Source organism: Enhydra lutris, unplaced genomic scaffold (genome assembly GCF_002288905.1).
Source record: "Enhydra lutris kenyoni isolate GAN:26980312 unplaced genomic scaffold, ASM228890v2 scaffoldscaffold31, whole genome shotgun sequence".
In the NCBI taxonomy this organism is placed as follows: Eukaryota; Metazoa; Chordata; class Mammalia; order Carnivora; family Mustelidae; genus Enhydra; species Enhydra lutris.
Window position 1 is genome coordinate 21,385,484 of NW_019154115.1, and position 26,909 is coordinate 21,412,392.

The 26,909-nt window shown below is 50.3% G+C and overlaps 1 protein-coding gene across 1 annotated transcript; it reads left to right on the top strand.

Annotated features, from left to right (window-relative positions):
* Positions 1-2,412: 2,412 nt before the first annotated feature.
* Positions 2,413-26,708, top strand: LOC111153339 (NADPH oxidase 5). The gene is given in 16 exon segments (XM_022512317.1): positions 2,413-2,532; positions 4,322-4,472; positions 6,767-6,977; positions 7,882-8,116; positions 9,271-9,343; positions 9,346-9,423; positions 9,656-9,834; positions 10,830-11,012; positions 12,606-12,738; positions 14,656-14,798; positions 18,427-18,471; positions 18,786-18,910; positions 19,190-19,274; positions 19,962-20,061; positions 25,415-25,581; positions 26,577-26,708. Coding segments are annotated over 16 exon segments (2,160 nt in total).
* The last annotated feature ends 201 nt before the right edge of the window (positions 26,709-26,909 follow it).

A 26,909-nucleotide genomic window follows, 5' to 3' on the forward strand; every position in this document is an offset into this window, starting at 1 on the left:
AGAGGTACCTGGGAGATCAGTTGCTTAAGAATCTGCCTTTGGCTCAGATCATGATCCTAGAGTCCTGGGATCCAGCCCCACATCTGGCTACCTGGTCAGCCGGGGGTCTGCTTCTCCCTCTGACCCGCCCCCTCTCGTGCTCTGTCTCTCTCATTCTCTATCTTTAAAATAAATAAATAAAATCTTTTTAAAAAAAACTCCTTTAAAAATATAAATTGTTGATTTGTTAACATAGAACTCATGGTCAACAGTGCTAGGACTCATGTCTGAATAGAGTTTACCTAATACATGTATTTTTCCCCTTAAGGCATATTGCAGCCTTTTTGTGCTTAGGGACACTAGCCAGCATCTCAACACCACTCTTGGGGCCATTTTAAATAGCAAAGTCATTGGCACAGCATAGGGACTATAATCAATAATATCTTAACAGTGTTACCTGGTAACAGACAGTAGCTACACTTATCATAAGCAAAACATAACTAGATATACACCTGAAACTGACGTAACATTATGTGTCAACCACCCTTAAAAAAGTTTTGTTAAGAATGAAAAAAAAGAAAAAGAAAAAGAAAAAGAAAATTACCAACAAAAAGCACAAAAATTTAAAACTTGCAGCACTCACTAGATCACGCAAAGGACACTCGTTCTCAGTATGAGAGCTAAAACAAGAAGGCAGAGGGACCCCCGTTCAGCCTCAGCTGGGAACGTGTACATCAGGCAGCTGAAATTGATCACAACTTTGCTCATGCCTGCAATGTCTGGGAAAATGCTGCAAGTATTGGTTTGGGAGCTACTAATAAGTTTCAACAAACAGGTGAATTCACGAATATGGAATTGTTAGGTCCGTTATTAAACGAAACGAGACTGAGACAAAGTGAAAGTTATTTAAAGCTTTATTTTATGATAAGTATTAGAAGTTAGACTGATCGGTCAGGGGAATGAGACTGAGACAAGGTGAAAGTTATGCAAAGCTCTATTCTATGCTAAGCATTAGAAGTCAGACTGACCAGCCAGGGCCATCTCCCAAGAGAGCGACCCCTCCCCATCTTACAGGCTACCTTTTATTGGGTGAAACTGCAACCCATATCTTGGTATCTCAACCCACCGGGTTTGTGTGTCTCTTGCTGATTGGCTAGCTCCATCTGGTCTGGAGACTTGTTATTTAAGATTACTACCCCATACCAGGAACAGTTACAAACAGTACTTTTTGGGAAGGTTTAGTCAGTTAACATATTCAGTGTGAATAATAAGATCGTTGTCCTTCCCAAGATGGAGTCATTTAGGTTTGGGCAAGACCTTCTCACTGTTACAAACAGTACTTCGTACTGATTAGATGTCTCTATCTGGCCTGACTCGTCCTCGTATTCTGGGCTCTGTTATCAGGAACTAGCCGACTACATTTTACTGGTTTCCCGGACTTGTTTCTAAGTAAGTTTCTCTGGGGGGGAAAGTCAATTTAAGTTTACTGCACAAACAACAAAATGGCTATTTACCCAAGATGGAGTTGCTCTGGCTAAATAGGTCCTTACAGAATCTGCAAATAATGAGGATCGATTGTAGCTAAATCATTTAAGGTTACATTGAACTCACGGGATACAGACAAAGCCATTCTCTCAGAGAAAAGTTTATGGCAACAGAAGCTATAAATCCTCACTCACAGCTTCATTTTTGGTTTGTTGGGTTCTCATAACACAGAAAGTGTCCTCATTTACCAGTAACCTCTGTTCAGGTCATTGTGTACTTAGCTCATCTGGGAGGCTGTCAGTTTGCTGATACCCTTGGAACATCATACAATGTGCCCTGGACCCAGAGAGTCAAGACCTGAGGTCTGAGTCCTGGTGAGGCTTGTACTAGACGTGTTCAAGCAGAGGATGGGGCATGATGGAAAACATACTGGCCTTGAATTTGAACTTTCTCTCTCTCTCAGTGGCTGAATAAATTTCTCTAAAATACTCATCTGCTCTAAATCTATTTCCTCCCTATAAAACGTCATGATCCACCAAGCTGTGACAGAGATGAAATGAAGTAGTGGGTGGGAAGAATTTGGAAAACAGTGAAGAGCTGTGTAAATGTGAGGCAGGAAATATTGTCATCATGTTAACATGATGTGTTAACATGAGTGTGCCACTCTCTGACCTCAGGCCCACAGCCTGGGCTCCATCTCACTGGGACCCTATCATTCCAGAACATAAAGAGACACGAGTCCAGGCTGGCTGATGCCAGATGGAAGAAAGAGACAGGGACTTAGAGATGTAAAGAAGCAGTCTTGGGGAGGCTCCTTTCTCATGGGCAAAGCGGGTCCAACCCATGGAAGGCCCAAGGACCTAGATAGAAGCAGGCACACGTCTTGGAACCACCAGAAGCCCTTGACCACTCCAAACCCACAAACCTGTCTCCTCTTCTTCCAGCACCATGAGTACCAAGGAGGACACCAAATGGCTTCAGTGGGTGACGCACCAGTTTGAGACCATTGTGGGGGAAGACCGGGAAATCGACCTGCAAGAATTCAAAGCAGCCCTCAATGTGAAAGAGGCAAGTGTCCACTCCAGAAGTGGACCCTGTGCTCATAGCGGAGGAGCAGTCTGGCTCTCAGGGACAAAGTACCTCACAAGGAGGGAAAGATCACCCCCCGGGCATCCTCAGGGCTTCCAGCCTCACCCCTAAGCAGGATCCAAGCATTTTAGTCTCTGCTCCTGATGCCCTCCCATCCCTCTGGTAGCCATGTCTCCTGGGGGCTTCGAAACAACATGTAAATTTGGGTGTCAGGAGCTTGACAGATCTTAGGAAGTAGTTTTGGCCTCATGTTTTCCACCAGCCTCATGGGCAGAGTTGAGGCTATGATGTCCATAAGCCTCCTTCCAGGAAATAAGATTCTCAATGATTTGTATCCATGAAACTCCCACCCCCTCCCCAAAACCTCTCTCATTTCATAGGTTCTCTACCCATTCCTGGAGAAGCCTGTATGCCCCCAAAACAGGGGAGACATCCGTAGAGATCGGGGGGAGTGAGCCTGCAAATGTTAACTTCTCCCCACACATTTCATGGGCTAGCATCTGGTGGTGGCCTGTGTCCTTGATAGGGGCGAGCCAATGAGCATCTGCATGTCTCTGCGTGCCCCTCACTTGCTGGTAGCAGGGATACTGCTAAGAACTCTAAATGCCATGCCTCCTTCCGTAGTAAACATAGGGAGGGGAAAAAAAGACATTCTGCCTAACAATACATTATACTCTTTTTTTCTTTTTAAGATTTTATTTATTTATTTATTTATTTGAGTGAGAGAGCACAAACAAGGGAGGGGGAGGGAGAAGCAAACTCCCTAGGACCCCAGGATTATGACCCCAGCCGAAGGCAGATGCTTAACTGACTGAGCCACCCAGGCCCCAATACATTACAACGATGCTGTAAATTATCTTAAGCTAAAGACCACTTGGGATGGTAGAGAGTGATAAAGGCATTAACCAGGGATCCAGGAAAGAAAGAGGAGAGCCGAGGCAGGGGTGACTGTCTACAACAGACTTCAGCCCCCATTTCCTGCTTGTGAACCCTCATGGTTTCTTTAGGTCAAACACGAAGCCCTGCAGGCCCCTCTCCCTGCCTCCAGGCGAGCCTCTGGCCAGGCATACCTGGGGCACTGACCCCGCCTGTCTTAATTTCTGTGTTGGGTGTCTAACACCAGGCCTGGCAAGTGGGGGCTGTGCAGGACATGATTGCTGAATGAATGGATGAATGAATGAATGAATGAATGGGTGAATAACTGAATGCGTGAATAGAGTGAGTGAATAGGAGCTTAAGAACGAGCCTTAAGTATAAGCTCAGGCAGCCTAAGCAATAAGTTTAGGGACCATCCAGGTGTTCAAGGGCCATCTACCCTCTAAACCCTCCTGGTTCACCCCAAGGGGGATGAGACAGGACCCGGGAGGAGCCTGCAGGGGGAGACCTCAGTCTGACCCTTTTTTGCATGTTGAGGGGTCTGGACTGCAAGGCTGATGGGGGTGACGGGCACATAGGGGACAGAGAACCTGTACAAATGACCAAGCATGAAGGGCCAGCAAGGGGCTTGAGGCCCAGACACAAGCCCCTTCTCACTGCTGGGATCTGAACAGTGCTTCCACGGGTATCTAAACTTGCTCTGGGCCAGCGGGAGGGGCCGTGGACAACACCCCCTGGTGTGGTCAAGCGGGCCATTCTCACCCCATGCGCAAGCACCGCGGCCCCGCCTGAAGCCCACCACCCCACAGCGCAGGCGCGCAAAGCCCGCCGCACTTCAAAGCCGGGCCCCTCGGCCACCCAGTGCCCATCTCCCACCCTTCTCTGGCCACAGCCCTTCTTTGCCGAGAGGTTCTTCAATCTGTTTGACTCGGATGGAAGTGGCACCATCACCCTCCAGGAGCTGCTGGAGGCGCTGACCCTGCTCATCCACGGCAACCCCATGGACAAACTCAAATTCCTCTTCCAGGTGTACGACGTCGACGGTAAGGGCTCCGGAGGGGCGGGAATGGTCTCAGTGGGAGGAGCAAAGGGAATCCATCCCCTTAGGTGACTTTTCTCCAGCCCAGGCTGATGGCTCTCTCCCTCTGTGTGTCCACCCCCTACCCCTCCCACCCTCAACCCCTTTCTCTGGCTGACCACTGCCTCGCTTCTTGGAGAGGTGGCAAGAAGGGGCCACTCTGGCCCAGGAGACAAATGCCCTTAATTCGATCACCAGAAGCCTGAACTTATTTTGAAAGTTTGAAAAAAGAAATTGCTTTATTGCTTTTTCCTTATTATGATAAGTCCACCGTGAACATTTTAGATACTACAGTTCTTTTTTCTTTAAAGAAGAAAGCAAAAACCACCCATAACATTTTTCTGTACTGCCTTGTAATTGATCTGTCTCTATCTCTCTGTACACACCTCCCCCCGCATTTTTTTAAATGGGATTACACTCTACTGACTGCCTTTTTTTGCTAAACAACATACACATTTGTTCGTGTAAGACTATATTGCTTTCTAACATAATTTTTACTGTAGCAAAATATACCTAACATTAAATTTACCACTTTAATCAATTTTTTTGAACTTTAACCATTTTTTAAGTGTCAGTGCAACAGCGTTCAGTGCATTCACATTGTTGGGCAACCCACCACCATCCACCCAGAGAACTTTTTCATCTTTCCAAACTGAAACTCTGTACCCACTCAGGTTTGGAGTCTCAGTACAATTAGCCACGGGGAGCCACTAAAGAGTGTTGAGCAGGGAATTCCCTGGGCTGGATTTGCATCCTGAAAAGTTAAACCTAGCTGCAGGCCTGCTCCTGGGCAGGGCCCTCTGGCTTATGGGGTTTCTTAACTCCCAGTCCCACCTCACTCAGTCTAGCCAGACCTCATTCCTGGAACCCACTCCCCAGATTGGCCCCTTTCCCATAGTACATAGGGAGCTGACCACACCGAGTCTCCATGGGACAGTCCTCCTTGATTGCTTTCTGACCACCAAGCTTTGCTCACTCCTGAGAGGTTGATTTTTGATGGGAGGAGCAACACACTCACCTTCTCCTTGCAGACTTTGGGGGGGGGGAGGCAGTACAGGGCAGGTGAAAGGCAGGAACTAGAGAGCATTCCCTTCCAGTGGCTTCTGTTTTCTCTGAGAGCCAGGCAGGGATTGGATGCACATGGAGGAGAGAAGTGATCCTGTAGGCAGTAGGAGAATGACCTTACCAGAGAATCAGGATAAGGTTTCTGGGCAAGTTGAAGGCCTTGCTGTGGCTGAGGATCAAAGCTTCCTGCTCTCTTGAGTGCTTTTCTCCAAGAATGTTCTATCAGCTGCCCTGGTGCAGGAAGGGAAAGGATAGGTGGCTAGATTCACTCAGGAATGGGATATGTTTAGGTCACTAGAATAGAAGGACAGCGGGATGAGGAAGAGGAATGTGTGTATGAGAGTAATAGTGAAGGGGACCCTGGATTTGAAACTAGCCAAGGAGTGAATAAAGTTGAATGGACCAGAGGGTGTGAAGGCACAGGGGAGGGACTCTGGATGCAGTTAGAGACCTGCGGCATAGTGGCTCTTGGCTAGGAAACCTGAAGTATGGGAGGCCGTGCTGGAGAGCAATACATGAGACTGCACTGTCATGTGATTACAGACTTTGGTTTGGCCTTTATGATGATTAAAATACCAATAAGACTTTCCATTTGTATGCAGCTACCTTCTTCCAGATACTACAGTAAGTACTTTATAATGATCTGTTATCCTTGAACCAGTTCTGAGAGGGAAGGAATATTATCCCCATTTTATAGATGAGCAAAGTAAGGTTCACTACTCCAAAGGATTTATAGCCTACCATCACAGTAAGGGGCAGAAACATGAAGCCACCTCATGTGTATGTGCATCCAAATCAGGCCAAGAACTCATTAATCATGGGCCCTGCTGTTCATGCAGAGTGGAAAAATACACAGAAAAAAAGGCTGTCTAAGCTCAGGACTTAGAAAGGAGGCTGCAGATTCTGGAGGAAGGCATGCACTGAAGCTAAGATTCTCCATGCTTGGGGAGGAGTTTCTCCCCACGAAGCTGGGCAGTGGGGAGCCATGGAAGGTTTCTGAACTGAGGATGACATTGTGTACTTTGATCGCCTGATCTACACCCGGAAAGGGACTTGGTTGGGAGAAAACTGGAGGTGGGCGAACAGGGAAAGCTCATCTTTCCATGCAATATTTGGGCAGGCAGGGGGAATCTTCAGGTAGAGAGTAGGGTCCGGGGCAAGCTCCCACTCGGCTTCGATCCCCACTTGGGACAGGCAGCGGGTCCATCGACGTGGATGAGCTGCGCACCGTGCTGCAGTCATGCATGCGCGAGAGCGCCATCTCGCTGCCGGACGAGAAGCTGGATCAGCTGACGCTGGCGCTCTTCGAGTCTGCCGACAAAAACTGCAACGGCGCCATCACCTTCGACGAGCTCCGGGACGAGCTGCAGCGCTTCCCCGGCGTCATGGAGAACCTGACGATCAGGTGCGGTGAGGCTAGATTCCAGGGGCGCAGAGCGGCGCGAAAGCTCCGGGGATCCCTCGGCCCCGCCCCACTCCGGCCGCGCCCCCACTCCGGCCCCGCCCCACCCAGTTTCTTAGAGCGGACAAAGGCCAGTTCTGCTGGGGGCTCATATCGGGTCTCCGATTTACAGTGTCTTTTCAGAATCTTCACAGTATTAAGCACCTACAGTGGGCTGGGCATTTTTACAAATATGCCAGTGCGTTTTATAGTAATGGAAAGGAAATTAGTGACCGCACCAGAACTGATTTCCAAAAGGAAATTAGTTACCTCACCTTCAGGTAACTTACCGAGGATCACACCTATAATTAGCAGACATTTATTCAACTTGGTCAAGCAGGCACTGTTAATTTATACGTAATTTATGCCAATAAACAACTGCATCAACTAGAGAAGTGCTAAGTAGGAAAGAGCTGCGGAGGACAATAAAGTAGCCGGGGTGTTCCAGGCTCCGAAAAGTGCCACTTTTATGGTTCATTCTTTTTGTGTATTAGCTTACTTGTGGGTTATTTACCACAACATATCTCAGAATTTTCCATCCTTTTCAATTGCCTCCCCCCACCCCCCACCCCCAGTTGGTAGGTAAGGGAAGTAATAGAAGCAGACGTGATTGTGGCATCAGGCAGTTGGGAGTTCCATCCTGGCTTTGCCTGCTGTGTGACTCTGAGCAAGTCGCTCGACCTCTCTGTGTCCTGGTATAAAGGGAAGCCGGCCGCCGGCCAGGAGGATCCAGAGAGTTGGTCGGTTACAGCGGGCGTGGGGTCTCTAGGTTGCCGCTGGGGGGCTGCCCGCCACACCCCGTGAGGATTCTCCCTCCGCCCCGCCCCGCGCCGGGCGGGTCCCTCTGAGCAGAGCCCCTCTCTCGCAGCGCCGCCCACTGGCTGACGCCCCCCGCAGCCCAGCAGCGCCGGCGGCGTCCCCGCCTTCTGACCTCCGCCTACTGGCACAACCACTGCAGCCACCTGCTCTGCCTGACCGCCTACGCGGTCCTTCACGTGTTGCTCTTTGCGCTGGCGGCCAGCGCGCACCGGGCCCGCGGCCCCAGCGTCATGGTGGCCAAGGGCTGCGGCCAGTGCCTCAACTTCGACTGCAGCTTCATCGCGGTAGGACTGGGGGGCACAGTGCCCAGGGAAGCAGGGTGAAGGGGTGAGGTTGCTGGGGGATGCTGATGTAAGTTCCTCATAGCCCAAGGGACCCACACGTGGAGTCCTGGAGTGCCAGGGCAGGAGGGCTCCTCAGAAGTCAGCTGGATCAATCAATATTCATTGGACACTGGGTCCAGAGAGGGGCAGTGACTTGTCCATAGTCACACAGCCTATAAAATACAGCCAGCATTTTTGTGCACTTACCATGTACAGTCAGGGTGCTAGGCCCTCTCCTTTTGATGTTCACAACAACCTAGGTGGCCCCAGGGCAGGTGGACAGCAGACAGAGAACGAAAAACCCTTCCACTGACCCAATACCTGCTCATTTACTTATAATTATATGCATGCCCTATTATCATTAGCCATTAGACTTACAGAACACAATAAGGCAAGAGTCATCTTAACGATCAGGAATGTACATCTTTAGTTCAGATACTCTTCTTGATAATGTCAGCGTCTTAGGTGGGTTTTATTTTTATCCTCGGAACTGGCCACATACCAAGAGTCGGAGTCCCACGACTCATCTGCTTGGTCACTCGCGTTAGGAACACTGCTTTCAGTCAGTACTTTCTCCGCAGGGAATCTTATCTTTCCTGTGAGAGGTAGTTTAACTTGGTTAAAACCAGACAACATCATCTGCAAGTCTCTCTATCTGGGCACACATATATTGAAAGCAAATGAGCAGGAAGGGAACCCTGGCCTCAAGCCCCTTTGGGAAACCCGGTCTTCCTCCAGGACACTTTGAGAACTAGACGTAACACGTGCCTGTCTGACACACAGACTAAATGAGGGCACCGTGTCGACGCGGGTATTAAATGTTAGCAAAAGCTTCTGTGCTTCTCGTGTGTTTAGGTGAAAGTAATAACAGCAGCCATTCTGTAACATTTGTTCTCCCTGCGCTGATTCCGGAGACCGTGCTTTGGACACCTCAGCTGCGGACCTAGGGGAGCAGCGAAGGCTTAGGGGCAGGGGAGATGGTGAAGGCCTTCCCCACACCCCAGCCTGCTCAGGAGGCACAGCCAGCTCAGAGAGAGATGGGGAGATGGCTGCTGGGGAAGGGAGACTGGGGCGGAGGGAGAGCCAGAGGGGGGGCTCTCTGCTGCTCTGTCCAGGTGCTGATGCTGAGGCGGTGCCTGACATGGCTGCGGGCTACCTGGCTGGCTCAGGTCCTGCCACTGGACTGGAACATCAGTTCCACCAGCTTATGGGCTACGTGGTGGTTGTGCTCTCCCTGGTGCACACTGTGGCTCACGTTGTGAACTTCGGTGAGTGGCTTGGGGCTGGGGGAGAGGACGTGGGTGGGCCTTTCCCCAGCCCCCAGCCCAGGACATGGGGCTCAGTCCCTGTGTGTCCTGCAGGCCCAGTGGGTGGGGAGGGGTGTCCTGTACCAGCCAGTGGTCTGGCTGGAAGTCTCTACCCATGTGGGTGTCTGATGGGGGGGTGGGTCCCCAAAAAGAAAGGTGGAGAGGGAAGAGGTTGTCTTGTGCTCATCTCCAGTGCTTCAGGCTCAGTCCAAGGACAGCCCCTTCCGGTTCTGGGAGCTGCTGCTCACCACCAGGCCTGGCATTGGCTGGGTCTATGGCTCAGCCTCCCCGACCGGTGTGGCTCTGCTGCTGCTGCTGGTCCTCATGTTTGCCTGCTCCAGCTCCTGCATCCGGAGGAGTGGCCACTTTGAGGTGTCCAGCCCTTCCCCTTGGCTCTCCCTAGCTGGGCTCCCCTCTTCGTTCCATGCCGTGTCCCCTCACATTTACTCCAGAGCCCAGGCAGTCCCAGGCTGGTTTGCATATTATGTGCATGTGCTCTGGGGTCTGTCACTGGGCTGTAGTATATGTCTGCCAAGTGGAAGATATTTGGTTCTGGAAGATTCTGCTTTTTTGCCAGCCTGCCCAAATTGGATTAGACCAGGCTCAGGGAGAGGAAGGAGCACAGGCTTGCTCAGTTTCCTCATCTATAAAGTGGACCTATAGTTCTCTACCTATGAAGTTATTTTAGGAATTAAATGAGATGACATATGGGAAGCCCCTATTATTCACGGGGCACACAGATGCTCCCAACACGTTAGTTCCATTTTCATTCCCCTCTGTGTAGTGTCCTCAAGATGCAGGAGGTCACAGATTTGGTTTGGAGCCCCCTGGACTAATCTGGTCACATCAGATAGACAAATACAGAGCCCCAGCAGCAATCCTTTGACGTGGGCCTCCACATCCTCATTTGGCCAATGAGGAGTCTGACACTCAGACAAGTAATCTCGCAGCCCACAATAGCAGGCGTTCAAACTCAGGTCTCTGTTCTTTCTTCTCCACACCCAGGAAATTACTTTCTTTTCTTCCCCCTGAAAATGGGTCAATGTCATGGGGACATTGATGCTGATAAGCACTTTGAGGGCACTCCACTCTAGCCAGGCTATCCCTAGGCAGATGTTTCAGATGTTTGCTGCGAGCGCTAGGAGCCCTTATATTAAGATCCCTGGGCCAAGCCCCCAGAATAAAGAAACCCCAAAGCTTCCCATCCCCAGCCTCCTACCCAGCCCTGTCTCCAGGAGAGGGTGTATATGACCGAGGCTCTGGGTCTGCCCTGGCTTTGAGGTTGTCTCTGAGCTCTGGCGCTGTTCCACCCTAGCCAGGTCTTGAGCTCTGGAAGCTTACCACCCCCTCCCTCCTCACCCTCACAGGTGTTCTACTGGACCCATCTGTCTTACCTCCCCATGTGGATTCTGCTCATTTTGCACGGACCCAACTTCTGGAAGTGGCTGCTGGTCCCTGGCATCCTGTTCTTCCTGGAGAAGATCATCGGGCTAGCAGTATCCCGCATGGGAGCCCTTTGCATCGTGGAAGTCAATCTCCTTCCCTCCAAGGTGCGAAGGGGAGTTGCAGGTGGAGGGCGCAGCAGCTGGATACCCTGTTAGACTCGCAAGGAGATAGGGACCAGCATAGCTACAGCCCCTGCCCAGCAGAGGAGACGAGCAAAGTCTGGGATCCAGTCTGGCCTTCAGGAGTGACACCTGAGGCAGAGGAATGACAGGTAGTCAGGACACTGCTCCAGACCAACTCACAAAGCATATTAAGAACCTGCAAGTTGCCAGGCCCTGTATGAGGTAGCAGAGACACAACGATGGCTCGGGTACTGTCCTGCTTGTCCCCTAGGTTACAGGGCAGGGCTGTGCTGGTGAGAGTAGAAGGTCAGGATGTGGGAAACTATCTTTGAGCCATCTGAGAAGCCTCCAGAAGGAGGAAGGAGTTGCCACATCAGGGTTCTGAGAGACGAGCAAGAGTTTGCTGCACAGACATGGAAGGGTACTCCCGGAGAAGGAACAGCACCAGCAAAGGCACCGGGTTGTGGGTAATGTAATTTGTGAGTAATGTAATTTGGCTCAGCTGGAGCCAGGATGCCAGGAAGAAGGGGTGGGCAGGGCCTGGTGGGCCAGGAGGCTCCACATCCTGCAGGCAATGGGGAACCCCTGAGCAGGCTGGTAGGGAGGGGGCAGGCAGTCATATTAGGTTGGGTCTTTATTCCAGCCAGATTTCTGCAGTCGCTCTGTGGGAGATGAGATGGCTTGGTGAGGACTTTTGGGAGGTTATTGCACATATGCAGATGAGAGCTCATGAGGGCCTTCACCTTAAATGGGGGCTGTGGGGTGGGGGTGGGGCGGCCTATCACAGAAAAGCTCAAGAGGTCACCGGGTGCATTCAGGGGTGGGAGAGAGGAAGGAGCCCAGGACCTCTCTCAGGTGTCTGAGTGACAGGGCCATTCGTGGGGAAAGGGAAGGCAGTTCCAGGTGGGCTCACTTCCAGGCACTTGAGTGTGAGGTGGCCGTGGAGAGTGAGGGGTTTTATATCAAGGCTCTGGCCTCAGACAGTGTGATGAGATTTGCATCCCATAGTTTGCTCACTGGTGGGCTTGTGCAAGCTCCTTAGCCATTCTGAGCCTTAGCTTCCCATCTATAAAGTGGAGAAAGAGTGGCATCCATGTCTGAGAATGGCCATGAGGACCAGAGATCATACTTTCCGTGCTTCACACAGATCTGGCACCCAGTGAGTGCTCAGTGAGCCAAAGCTGTGGTCCAGGAGGGTGTCATTCTCCCAGGGGAGATGCCCATGAGTGGCTGGAATCCCAGCCAAATGCTACAGAAATTCCTAGCAAAGGGCTAGAGCTGTCAGGGGTTTACAGAGAAGGGGCCATTAAAAGCTGTGTTTACACCCTAAGAAGTGGGATCAAGCCATGAGCCTCACTTCAGACACATCTCAGCTTTCCCACTCTCTGATCACAGCCCGCCCCCAGCCTGGCAGAGGGGTGCAGGGTGAGCCCCACTCACAGGCACGGGAGGGTCTCGCGTCCCGGTCCACCTGGGTAGTGGTGGAGGAGGATGGCCCGGCCTTTGCCCTCTTGCCCAAGGGGGCCCCTGGCAGCTTTGCCCACACGGATGACCCTGACCTTCTTCTCTCCCCAGGTCACCCATCTCCTCATTGAGAGGCCCCCTCTCTTCCACTACAGGCCAGGCGACTACTTGTACCTGAACGTCCCCAGCATCGCACGCTACGAGTGGCATCCTTTCACCATCAGCAGCGCTCCGGAGCAGAAAGGTATGGGGTTCTGCAGGGCGTCAGGTGCAGGCTGGGAACCAGGAAAACGGGAGTGAACAAGACCAGAGACCCCCGGTCTCGCCTTCCAAAAGCTCCCTCCAAAACCAGGAAGCAGATGCCCAAACACTTACTGACTGGGCAGGCCAGGGCTGGACGAGCTGCCGTGAAGATCACATGAGGGCCAGTCATCTTCCCCCATCCCTGTGGAGCCTCAGGGCCGCAGAATCCCTCGAATCCTTCTTCCCATCCCTGGACCACAACCATTTCTCTCTGGCTCCCCAGCACCCATAGAACTGCTCAGCTCACCCTTCCTCCGCTCAGTGGGCTTCTGGTTCCCAGCCATGTGTGTGCCTGCTTCCAGTCCTGGGCTGTCATCAGAGCCAGCTCCTGGACCTCTGCCCTCGTCCTAGGCCAGAGATCGGCCTTTCTGCCGTAAGCGGCACCTCTGGCAGGGAACACCTTGCATGACCTACGACAGTGAGACCCTTGCTCAACTCCATGAAGGGTAAAGGGTGCTGGTTGCCTGTTTTCTCTGGCCCATCCATATTAAAAGCTTTAGTTCTACTCAGGAAGCCTCCCAGGGAATCCTAGTGCCCACAGTTCAGGGTGCAGCCCCAGGTTAAGTGTTCCCCACTTGAGACTGCCCATCACCTGCCCTGAGTGGTGGCTCACATGTACCATGAGGCAGAGGTGGGGGTGCTGGCAGGAGAGGGAAGGTTGTTTTCTTCTAAGTTTTCTTTCCTGTTCTGTTTCTCAAGAAGATGCCTGCTCTCAGAAAAGTCAGACAATATAGAAATATATACAGAAGAAAATTTAAATTCCTCAAATAATTCCATCCAAAGAAAGCCATTGTCAGTCTTTTGGTGATCTGTCTTAATGTTTCTTTCTTTCTTTTTTTTTTTTTTTTTTAAGATTTTATTTATTTGAGAGAGAGAGAGTACAAGCAGCGGGAGAGCGGCAGGCAGAGGGAAAGGGAGAAGCAGGTTCTCTGCTGAGCAGGGTGCCTGATGCGGGGCTCGATTCCAGGAACCCGGTATCATGACCTGAGCTGAAGGCAAATGCTTAACCGACTGAGCCACCCAGGCGACCCTGTATAACTATTTCTATGTGGCTCTATTGGTGCAGAGAGAATTTTGCCTACATGGATCCCACCGTTCACACTGTTTTGCAGTCTACTTTTTCTCCATGCACAGAATGTCTTTGAAGGTCTTTGCATATCCGTTCTTTTAAAATAAGAGCTTTCCTCTGTGGCTGCGTGGTATTCCAGTATACTGATACTAGTGTGATTATAAGGACTGTGTGCACTATACGGAGGCGTCATTGATCGGACCCCTTCTCCAAGGGCTTTCTTCAGGGTTTTAGCTTGGAATCTGCCATCTCCTGGGCCCCAGATCACCTTGCTCTAATGTTGTGGATTCTCTCTTGTGCCCTTCAGCGGAGGAGAAGCTGCCCCATGCTGCCTTCTAACAGTCATCCACTCCTCAGAGCACCTGAATAAGCCCCTGTTCCATCCCAGGCACTGGGCACAATGAAAGCCATTGGTCCCACCACAGCCTGAACACCTCCAGTGTGCAGAGCCATTGATGGGCCCCTGGTTGAATGTGGGAGGGAGTGGTCCTAGCCATGGGGAGACCCTGGCCTGATAGAGGAGGCAGGGCCCGCACCTCCAGGGAGCTCCCCTGTCTTGGCAGAGGAGACTAAACCCTTGCTTTGTAGGCTTACGTTGACTCCATGGATCTCATGCTGGAGAGATCAGATTTCCAAGTCTCGGGGCTGTGACTCTGGTTGGGACCCAAGGAAGGACATTCTGTCTGGGACTTGAGCACTTAATGCCCAGCTCCAGTCCCTGGGGTGGGACACGTCTGCTCCCTGCTGGAGGAGCCAGTGCTGAGCCCCCCTCCCTCCCCCATTGCTCAGACACCATCTGGCTACATGTTCGGTCCGAAGGCCACTGGACAAACAGGCTATATGAATCGTTCAAGATGTTGTGCCCCATGGACTGTGGCTCTGGACAGCTGTCAAGGAGTCTGAGGAGGAGAAGGAGCCAGAGGGAGCCCCAGGTAAGTGGCTTTGGGGGAGGAAGGGTCCACCGTGGAGACAAACCGCACAGGGACCATGTTGCTATCTTCTTGGCTGGGGAGCATCTGTCCCTGGGCAGCTGCTATATATACCCGCTGAACAGCCACACAGGGTGAACCAGATGTGAACTAACTATGTGATCCAAGAGGCTGATGTCCTCCCCCAGGACCCCAGGTCCTTCCCAGGCCTCCTTCAGAAGCCGGGGGGCAATGGAAAGGGAGAGGAAATTGAGATCAGAAAAACCTGCCTCCATGTCTCTGCTCCAGCACGTTCTAACTGTACGGCCTTGCACACCCTTTGGCCTCACCAAGCTTTAGCGTATTCATCAACGAACTGGAGGAGGCCCCCATCCTTGGCCTCCCTTGCTCACACGATTCTTTTAAAGGACCGAGGATGGAATGGATGCAGGTAAAGTACTGAGCTGACTGGACAGCAGGGTCCCCATGGACCCCCCCATCGTCCCCGTCAGCAGCAGCAGTGGCGCCATTGTTATCTTCTGAGCCCTGATGAAACTCACAAAGCCGGCAAGTTGCCAGTGTCTGGAATGAATGCAGGCTCTGGGAGGTTTTGGAGGAATACAGCGAGATCACAGTACAAAACAGACAAAGGAGGCTGAAGGTGTCTGGACACAAACCTAGTAGACAATACCACTCCCCTGGGAGATGTGTTAATACGGGAAAACCCTGCCCAGGGTCAAAGGAAAAGAAGTCCCAGGCCTGGCTCAGCCCTGCCATGCCCTTGTGGAACTTAAAGTCCAGGCAAGAAAATGAGGCAGAATCCTGCCAGTCCAGACCAGAGGCTGGCATCCCTCTAGAAAGATGCACAGCTTTGGGAAATGAAGGGATAGGTAGAAACAAGCAGGACGTTCTCTGGACGGAGGAAGCTGGCTTTCCAAACCAGGTGACTCCTGCACCTCAGGAAACAGTGAATAGATTCCTTAAAGGCTGTGTTTCTTTGGGACCTCAGGCACCACCACTGAAGAATAAATTGGCACAATCTTTCTGGCACATGGTCTGGCCACACGTGTCAGCCTCTTAAATATGTGGACCCACTGGCCCCGCATTTCCATTTTTAGGACTAGTTAATTGGAGAGTTGCACAGGAAGTGCATTAATCACCGTTTTCATTCATTCATTGAGCAAATATTTATCGAGCACAGCACCTACGGTTTTCTAAGGACTGTTCTAGGTGCTGAGGACCTGTCAGTAAGCAAAACTGAACGGTCCCTGCTGACCTTCTGGCAGGAGAGACAGACAATAAACAAACAAAATACATGCATAATGTGTCAAGTGAAAATAAATGCTATGAAGAAAAATAAATCGGGGGAGAGGGATAGAGACAGGAAAGGTGCTATTTTATATGTGGCAGTTGTTAACAAAAATGAGAAAATGGAAATACTTGAAATGCCCAACAATAGGGGTGTAGCTAAATAAATCACTGGTCATCCTTTTCAGGGAATAGTAAGTCCCTTAAAAAAGATTATGTAACTGCATATGCATTAGCATGGAAAACTAGTCAAGATGTACTAAGTGGAAAAGGCAGGTTAGAAAGCGGTATGTTTCGTTTATGCAAGAGTGTGTGCATGCGACTGTGTGTGTGTGTGTGTGTGTGTGTGTGTGTGTAAGTAAAAGTCTGGAAGGACCTAGAAAAATGTTTAGAGGAGCTATTCCGCTTTATTCAGGGTACTTTTTCACTTTATTCTTGCATGTACTATAACATGGGAATCTCTACAAACTAGCATGTATTGATTTCATGATTTAAATAACAAAGCAGTTTCCACTTTGAAACCAAACAGAGCTTGCCCAGCCAGCCCATGCATTCGGGAACCTCGGCACAGGGAGCAGTGGCCTTCAGCAGGGACGTCACTGTGGAGCTGACCTCCTACAGGCCCAAGGGAACTCCACAGCAGGGAGACCAAGCCCTGGTAGGCACAGGGACTGAGGAAGGGGCTCCAGCCCAGCGGGGAGCCCCAGCCCATCTGGGCCCAGTAAGGCTGCGGAAGCTGGGGCTGGAGGCGGGAAGCTGGGGTGTTTACCTCCCAGGGGTGGTGAGTCCTTGGAACTCGGGAGAGAGATCCTTAAGGGCAAGCCACACATAGGAAATGCGCAGGACACGGTGTTCCCATAACCAGGCATTGGCGCACCCCCTTCAGAACTTTTGCCAGTCATTCCCCACTGAGAATCTTTCCAACCTAGCATCTCTCTTTACTCCCCAACAACACTTTCAACTTCATTGTATCTAAAAGGCTGCTTGAGATGGCTGCTTTAATGGCAAACTAGTAGCATGTGCCATCATTGGAAGATAACCCTAGAAGCAAAATCAATAAAAACCCATGTGACTCCATTCTTGCCCGATGTTCCAGCCTGCTCGTGCTCCAAGCCTGAAGCTGAGCTCCACTCCTCCTCCTCTTTCTCTCTTGGACTCTCTTTCATACGCTTTCTCTTTCTTACTTTGTAAAATAAAAAAAAAAAAAAAAAGAGGTGGGACTGGTGAGTGTTGCATGTCAAAGATCGCTAACCATGATATAGGCTTTCTCCTTGCAATCGGGAGTCTTGAAGGACAGTAGCTTTTGTCCAGAGCACCTCTGACACCAGTGGTTCAAGCTGACACCATGGGGGATGCAGTATGCAGAGGACCCCACACAAAGAAGCAATGTGCCATCATGGGATGAGCCCTGGACAATCAGCGGGAGACCCAGCTCTACCCTGAGCTCTTTGGGAACTGCGGCAGGTCATCCCCACGCTCTGAGACTGCGTTCCTCCTCAGTGAAATGAGGATTTTCTCTGGATGATTATGAAGGTCACTCCTAACTCTGCCTTCCAGCACCAGACAAAGAGCTACCCAGGCCCCTGAGGCCTGTTTGGTGGGGGGTCTGCTTCCTTCACCTTGTGAAAGGAAATCCCCTGACCTCCCAGATCTAGTCTGCTGTGTGCTCGGGCCTGGAGCACTCAGGCAAAGCAGACAGAGGAGGCCTGCTCCCTGCCCTCAGTGGCTCCCATCAGCAGGCCCAGAACAGGGTCCCAAGGGCAGGGTGGAGCTGTGAGCCAGGCCAGCCCAGGCTTTTCTGGCTGGTGCATCTGGATAGAGCTTCAAGGGGCAGCAGCTGCTTCAAGTGAACTGGACTCTGAAGGCTGCACAGGAATTTGCCGGCTGGGGAAGAGGAGAGGGTGTTCTAGGTCAAGGGAAGAGAATGTTCAAAGCCAGCGGTGCATCAGAAACACAAAAGTTATAAGAGTGGCTGGAGACTGGGGGTGAGTGAGTGTTCTCCAGGCACTCCCGAGGCTGCCTTGTATTGGACCACAAGAGCCCATCGTTAGATATTCAGGAGCTTTAAGAGCCAGTCATGAGACACAGTTATTACATCAGAAGCCACGATGGCAGCATTTATACCAGAAATCTCCAGACACTACCAATCAGTTGTTTGGTGATGTTTTCTTTTTTGGAAGAGTCAGTTTACCAGCACATCACTGACATTCTCCCTTAGAAGGGCTACCTGGAATGCCTGGGGCAGAAAACAACAGTTCCCTTTTTGTAAAGTTGTTCAGACCAACAAGGGCTGGGTTGCCTCTGAGAATTGCCTGATCCACCCACAGCTCTCTGCTCCCTGCAGGTCTCTGAGATGTCCTCTGAGAACCACCTGCTTTGTAACATCAAGGTAAGAGGGTCTGGCGGGTGGACGTGCCCCATGCTGCAACCAGAGGAAAAGAAGCCCTAGGTACCCCAGTTCTCCAAGTCCCCAGCATCCAGAGAAGGGGACCAAACCCATCCCTTTGCAGGCGCTGGGTTCCATTCTCACCAGCTCTGCCTTCTCACATCCCAGGGCTCTCCCAGACTTGTGCTCTGAGCGCTACAGTGGGGGCCACTGAGGCCCAGGTGACTGCCTGCATGTAACGGGGGGTGCTGAAGCCTTGGGTTCCAGCTCTCCAGGCACCCAGCCCTCTGTTTCCTGCAATGTCCTCCCGTTCACAGTGCTACATCAGCGGCCCCTACGGAACCCCCACCCGCAGGATCTTTGTCTCTGAGCATGCGGTACTCATCGGGGCAGGCATCGGCATCACCCCTTTTGCCTCTATCCTACAGAGCATCATGTACCGGTGGGTGGACAGGCTGCCACCCCTGCCTGTCTCCTGGGGCAGAGTCCCAAGAAGCACCCCACTTCTTCCCTCTCCCTTGCTCCTCCCTTCTCTCCTTTCACCCTGTTTTCTCTTTCCTCCCCGGTTCCTCCTCCCTCTCTCTTTTGGCTCTCAATCCTCCCCTTCCTCATAGGGCAGGCCCTGCCACCTCACCCTTTTCCCCCAACCCCTGCACTGTTCTTTGGTCTGAGAAGTCTCATATCTGCCCCAAATTCAAAATCACTCATTGCCTCTCCTCAGGCACCAGAAGAGGAAGCACATTTGCCCCAGCTGCCAGCACTTCTGGATGGATAGCATCCAGGATGAGGACATGAAGCTCCGAAAGGTAAGCACTGCCTCCTCCAGGCAGGCTTCTGGACCCTCTCCCCTGGGAATCTCCCTGCCCAGAGCGAGCTCTCCTGTGCAGATGCAGGGGAGGGACAGATGACTCTCCCTCCCGCTTGGAATGGCTGGTCCCTGTGCTTCCCTCAACACCCCGTGTTCTCCTCGTGCCTCCCATGTGTCCAAGCCTCCACCCATTACCTCTGAGAGGCATTCTGGGACCTGAAGGTGGAGTTCCACTAAAGACCTTGGAACCTAAAAGTCAGGCAGCTGGGATCCAGTTATAACCTAGCCATCACCTGGTGGTGGTATTAAAAATGAAAATGTTTGCCTTTTGAAAATGCATTATTTCCTATAGGCCACTTAAAAGAGCTTGTAGGGGGAAAATAAGTAATGTCCTTCTGCCTTCTTCCTAAGCTTAATATTTCAGCACACTGCTTGCTATTAACAAGAGGTTATTATAGAAAATCCTGACCTCCCAGTCAGGGACTTGGGTCCTGATTCCATGCTGCTCTGTGACCTGGGCAAGGTTCCTACCCCTGCAAGCCTCCGTTTTCCCCTCCATTAAATGGGGATGATAGCGTGTGCCCTGACCTCACAGGGGTGGTCATCTAGGCGCTGGGGATCACAGATGTGAGCACGCCCTGAACGAGGCAGGGCCAACCCTGAACAGAAGGGCCTGTCTCCCCAGGAGGACTTCATCTGGATCAACCGAGACCAGCAGTCTTTTGAGTGGTTTGTGAGCCTGCTGACCAAGCTGGAGATGGACCAGGCCGAGATGACCCAAGAGGGTAGGAGAGGGACAGGGCCTGAGGAGGATGGCAGCAGGGTGGGGGTTTGGGCTCGGGGTTGGGGGGGTGGTTTAAGACAGTGTTTAAATTATCCTATTTCTATCAAAAATGTGGGGGAGAGAGGAATGGTTTTTCTTCCACCACTAAAATGTAACATTTACAAAACCAAAAAAAGAGGAGAAAAAGTTATTCATAATCCCATCCAGCTATGCAAACTATTCCAGGCATTTTAAAGGATCTCCTGATGTTTTTTTCTTATTTACATTTACAAAAATATATATCCTTTTTTTCTAATTTCCCTCTTTTGTGGTATTTCTTTTAATTCACAATGAGCACTTGAAAATTTATCTTTTTAAGATTTTCTATTTATTTATTTGACAGAGAGAGACAGTGAGGGAGGGAATATAAGCAGGGGGAGTGGGAGAGGGAGAGAAAGAATCAGGCTTCTGGCTGAGCAGGGAGCCCGACGCAGGGCTTGATCGCAGGACCCTGGGTTCATGTCCTGAGCCGAAGGCAGACGTTTAACGACTGAGCCACCCAGTTGCCCACCACTTGATGAAAATTTAGATTCCTGAGCCTCATCCCAGACTTCCAAATCAGGATCTCTGAGAGCAGGGCCCAGGAACATACATCTTGTTATTATTATTATTATTCATTTGAGAAAGAGAGAGAGAGAGAGAGAGCAGGGTGCAGAGGGAGAGGGAGAAGCAGACTCCCTGCTGAGCAAGAAGGCCAACACAGAACTCGATCTCAGGCCCCTGGGACCATGACCTGAGCCAAAGGCAGCCGCTGAACTGACTGAGCCACCCAGGTGCCCCTCCCCAGGAATGTACATCAGATCACTCTTATTCACACTTTTTTTTTTTTTTTTGGCTTTTTTTAAGGGATAATTTACATAGGATAACATTCACCAATAAAAGTTTACAGTAAATACAGTGACATTACGACACGTATGTACAACTGTGTAACCACCACCACAATCAAAACATGGAGCATTTCTATCACCACGCCCCCAAAGTTTGCTCATCCTCCTTTGCATCAACGCCCTGTCCCCTTTTGCAGCTCCCCGCAACATCTGATCTGCTTTTGATCACTATAGTTTTGCCTTTTCTAGAATCTCCAGTAAGTGGAATCATATGACAGTCACAGTTTTCTAACTTTTCTCACTTAACATAATATCTTTGAGACTTACCCATGTTGCTGCAGGTATTAGAAAATAGTTAATTCCTTTGCTGTTTTGTGGATATACCACAATCTGCTTTGCCATTCACTTGTGAATAGATGTTAGAGTTATTTCCACTTTTTGGCCATTCAGAATAAAGCTGCTCTGCGTATGTGCACACAAGTCTTTGTGTGGACGTATTTGCTGGGTAGTGTGGTATGTGTTAAGTTTAATTTTATAAACGCTGCCAAACCAGTTTTCCAATTTCTGTGTTTCCATCAGCAGTGGACGAGAGTTCCAGTAGCTTTTCAACCTTGCCAACACTTGATCTCGGCAGTGTCTTTCATTTTAGCCATTCTAGTGGGTATGTAACAGTATCTCAGTGTGCTCTTAATTTGCATTTCCCTAACAACTAATGACAAAGATAGAAGTACTCCCTCAGACTCCCTGCTCAGCATGGAGCCTGACGCAGGGCTCGATCTCACGACCCTGAGATCACAACCTGAGCTGAAACCAAGAGTCGGATGCTCAACTGACTGAGCCACCCAGGTGCCCCTCCAACATTAGTTTTTAAGGTACATAATCTGCCAGTAGAGACGAACAGGTGAAGAGGCATAGGTAGTGATTGGGGCTGAATGCTCGGTATTTTTCCTGATGAGATGGCCATCCATAAGGTACAGGTTAAACAGCTCAGCGTGTACGAGTTACTTTCCTGTTTGGTCCCTTCTTTTATACTTTCACCAAAAATGAGTCTTGTGATTGTCCTTCTCCAGCCCCACAATCTTCCCCTCCCTGCCCCCGAGTGTTGCTGCCTATGCTTTGTGCTAAGCCAAGGCTTAGTCTGTACGATGGCATGTTTCTCTGGGCTTGTCATAGTCTTCACAGGACATCTTCATGGAATACTGAGATTTTGTACTGTGTTTTAAAGTGAATCTGTTAGAATCGTTGTTGTGTTTTACTTACAGAATAATTAATATGAGGAGGGATATTTTTAGGTATGTTTCTAACTTTAGAGAATTGGCAGGGGGTGGGGTATTATGCTGGTTGAGTTCAGTGGAACCGGATCTTGTTTGACTGTTTAATTATCCTAAGGCTGCCATGAGTGAATTAAAATTCCATGATAAATAGTTTATAAGTTCAAGTAATCAAACATGGTTTTTTTTTATAAGAAACATTCAATCAGATGTAGTTTAGAATAACAGACATTCAAAGCCCTAAAGCGCAAGTCAACATGTTTGACACAGAACTGGTAAACTCTAGAATGTCGCAATGAAGCTCTTCGCCTTTTCTTGTAAATAACAATTATAGCAGATATTTATAGAGCCTCAAATTCATTCTCAATGCTTTTATGTATATTAATTTATTAGAAACTCCATTTTACTAGGACAAGCTAGGGGGGAAGTTTAGATTTCATTTAAATTTCCTGGTTACTGGTATATAAATATTTGCTATTTGCTTCTTCATAATCTGTGTAAACAAAGGATAACAGCAAACCTGGTGCTTTGTAGTCCCAAAGCCACTTGAGTCAACAACTTTATTACCTCAAATTTCTTCCAGGGTTTTTCATTAACTACAACAGAAACCCGTGACTTCTGATTTCAACTCTAATTATTTACCAAGGTTTGAGTTCAAGAATCTGTGGCTTATTGCTTTTAATTTCTACAGCTTAAGCTTCAAATATTCTGTTTGAGTTTGAATCTTTATTCTATCCCATAGTAACTCTCAAAACTTGGGGACATTATTTAACTGCTTTGCTTTGATTTCCTTGTGCGAAAAATATGGATGGAGCTAGTACCCACCTCACAGGGTTGTCATGAGGAGTCAACGAGATCATCTGTGTGGCACATGGAACTGGAGCTTAATAACTGCTCAGTAAAGTAAGCAGCAGCAGAAGTAATTGTAATAGTAGCAGTAGTAGCAACAGTAGCAGTGGTAGCAATAGGAGTAGCAGTAGTTGTAGTAGCAATAGTAGTTGTAGCAGTAGCTATAGTAGCAGTAGTAGCAATCGTAGTAGCAGCAGCTGTAGTAGCAATGGTAGTAGTAGTAGTAATAGTAGTAGTGGCAGTACTAGCAATAGTAGTAGCAGTAGTAATATAAGTAGTAATGGTAGTAGTAGCAGTAGTACCAATAGTAGTAGCAGTAGTGGCAATAGTAATAGCTGTAGTAGCTTAGTAGTAGTAGCTATCGTGGTAATAATCATAGTAGAGTAGCTATAGTAGAAATAGTAGCAATAGTAGCATTAGCAACAGTAGTAGTAATAATCGTAGTAGCAATAGCTGTAGTAACAGTAGTAGCAGCAGCAGTTATAACAGTAGTTGTAGTAGCACTAGTAGTAATGGTGGTAGTAGGTGTAGTAGCAATAGTGAGAGTAGCAGTAGTCATAGTCATCATAGTAGCTATAGTAGCAATAGCATTAGCATTAGTAGCAGCAGTAGTAATAGTAGCGGTAGCAGTAGTAGTAATTAAAATCGAAGTAATGGTAGCTGTAGTAGCAATGGTAGTAGTAGCAGTATTTAGTAGTAGTAGTATTGAAGTAGTAGTAGTATCAGCAGTATTTAATGTAGTAGTAGTAGTAGTATTTAATTAAGTAGTAGTGGTATTTAATGGCTCTACAATGAATGATAGGTCAGTGGTCCACCATGCTCCTGCTACTGGATAATGTAAATTTGTTCTGATTCTCCACTATCATATATAAAGCTGCAATTAATATATTTGTGTACATAGTTTATTTCCTTCTTTTGGATGATTCTTTTAAGAGAGTGTCCCAGAGATTGGAATGACTATCTCAAACACAACAGTTCTGGCAGGGGTGGAAACCATGTCGGGTCATTCTCCAGAGCTCCTTCTTCTCCCTCTTACCACAGTGTCATTCTCCCTGGCCCCCTCTCTGGGGGTTAAGGACTCTGAGGGAGGGGAAGAAGGGTCAGGGCTCTCTCAAGTTAAGTGGTATGTGAAACAAAATATATTCTCCCTCCTAGGGCCATTTGCATTTTAACAGTGACTGAGACCTCAAGCCAAAGGAAAAGGGAGCTAATGGCAACATATGAAACAATAGAGAGCCAGCCAGGATGGCAGGGATCCTTTAGTCTTGGGAGAGGAGAAGGATGGCATGATCATCCGCTCACAGCCCCAACGTCCCAGATCAGGCCCCGTCATCTCTGGCTTGGACCAATGCTCAAGTGGAGGATGGTATTGCCAGCCTCTTCCCTGTCGTGGCCCATGTGGAAAATGATACATTAGTCTGCCAGATCAGGGAAAATGGAAGAAACTGCTTGAGCACAGAGGTGCCTATCAGGGAGCTCAAATTGCCCTGTGAGCCAAAGGGATCAAGATCTTAGCAAACCCGTCCCACTACAGGCATCCCACTGTGTCCAGGTCTGTGTCCAGGCAGAGCCAGGCCAGCCTCTGCCCTGTCCCTCCTGCCCTCTGGCTCCCCTTCTGGGATGCTGTTCTCATCCTGCCACACCCCACTCTGATACCCACTACCTGCCCCCCATTTGCCAGCTGGGCATTCAAGGCCCTTTCCCTTCCAGCCTCAGTGTGCGTCCGGTCTCCTCTCTCCCATCTCCTTTTGCTCCCGTTCAAGGATCCTGTATTCTAGGTGGGCAGTCATGTCACTCCCCACAAACACCACATCTCTTCCAGCCTCTCACTCTTGGCTCATCTGCCCCCCCTCCTCAGGATGCTCTCCTTTCCCGCATCCCACCCTAGCTTTGAATTGTGCCCCTCTTCCGAGACCTGTCCCAATCCCCACGGTCCCAGAAAGCCCCTTGTCTGCTGCAGCCATTCTCTGTAGCTCAGTACCCTTTGCCACCTGACCCCTTCATTCAACCCTTGACCCTTTGGTCTCAGCTTTTCGGCTGTGCCTGGCCTGTGTCCCTAACCAAATGGAACAGACACCACAAGGTGTGACAGGGCATGAGCTTCAGAGCCCAAGGACTGCCATGCTCCCCTGGAATGCGTTTCCCCTTCGAGTCCTGAGGTGGCCGTGGGGTGCAGGCCGGACTGTGGATACAGTCACACCGTGCGCCTGGCTCAGAGCAGGCCCCGCCCCAGCAGTGGGCCAGCTTTCCTTCTAAAGCGCTGGTGGACCGAAGGTGTGAGCCCGGAGCCCTCATGGTCTCGCTCCAAGCCCTGGTCCCCATTACGGGCGCGAGCCCCTCAGTGCCGCCTTTGCTTCCCATCACCCAGACCCCTTCCTGGAGCTGCACATGTATATGACCTCTGCACTGGGCAAGAATGACATGAAGGCCATTGGCCTGCAGATGGCCCTCGACCTCCTGGCCAAGAAGGAGAAGAAGGACTCCATCACAGGCCTCCAGACACGCACCCAGCCTGGGCGTCCTGACTGGAACAAGGTAAAGGCCAGCGACAGCCCCACTGCCTGCAGGGGCCATTGGGGCAGAGATCCTAAGGCAGTCGCTGGGAGACTGGGGATGAGCAGCTAGGGACCGAGCATGAGGCCAGGGGCCAGGATCCAACCAAGATCACTGGCAGCATGACTGGATCTCTTTGTTCCATCACTGGGCTCAGTTTCCCCATCTGTTCTGCGAAGAAGTTAGTCAGTTTGACCTCCTAGGCCTCCCCCAGCCCTGACTCCCTGGGAATCAGGGTCAGAAGTCCTGAGTAGACAGGATCTTGGGGAAGCACCAAGTCCTATCCTTCTCAGTACAAATGGAAATACTGAGGCCCAAAGGAACAAAAGTTTGCAGTCTTTATTTTGTTTCTTAGATTGGTTTTTAGATTCTCTTCCCCCCTGAGTACTTGCCAGTCAGAGGGCCGTTAGTGTGAGGTATCAGAAGTTACTGCTTTTCAATCCATGGGCAATGATCATGCCCAGAGAGTGAGGGAAGAGGACTTCACTGGTGCTTGGGCACCAAGGAGGGCTTTTGGCAATGGCCTCCGTAAGCAGAATTTGGGGTGGGAAAGGGTCTTCACTGGGGGAATGGCCAGAGTTTAGGAAAGAGACATTTCAGTGGAGGCATGTGACCAGGGGAGGACTAGCGGGATGTCCAGGCAGTCAGGGTTCAGTGTGCCCACGGGGCCCTGTCGCTGTCCCCCAACAGCACAGTCTCCCTGCAGTTGTGCTCCGGGAATGGAGGGCCTGGGTCTTCTGGTCCAGCCCCTTCCTGGGGTCTAGGTCAGGTTAGGGGTAGAGTAAGTGGCCCCCCAAAAGAATGCATGTTGGACCCTGCACTCTGAAGCCACGCAGCTGTGCCTTGGAGTTCCTCATGGGGATGGAGGGACATCGCTGCTGACCCATTATGTCGTCAGCCCTAGCTGGGTGTGTCCCTGAGCGGGTCCACAGGCTCACTCCCCTCCCTCTGCTCTCTCCTACCCCGTGTGGGCTCAGGTGTTCCAGAAGGTGGTTGCTGAGAAGAAGGGCAAGATGCAGGTCTTCTTCTGTGGCTCCCCAGCCCTGGCCAAGGTGCTCAAGGGCCACTGTGAGCAGTTCAGCTTCAAATTCTTCCAGGAGAACTTTTAGCCTCATTTCTCCCAGTTCTGCCCAACTCACACTGCCAACCAGCTTGACCATATTGCTCCCATGCCCCACAGAGACCAGCCTCAGAGGACCCACCTTGTCCCACTCCACCCCCAGAGCAGGAGCGCCCGGGGCAGATGGACTTCCTTCAAGACCCCGGGAAAAGTGTGGTGCATTTGGGATTGCTGAGAAACTGACCAGGCC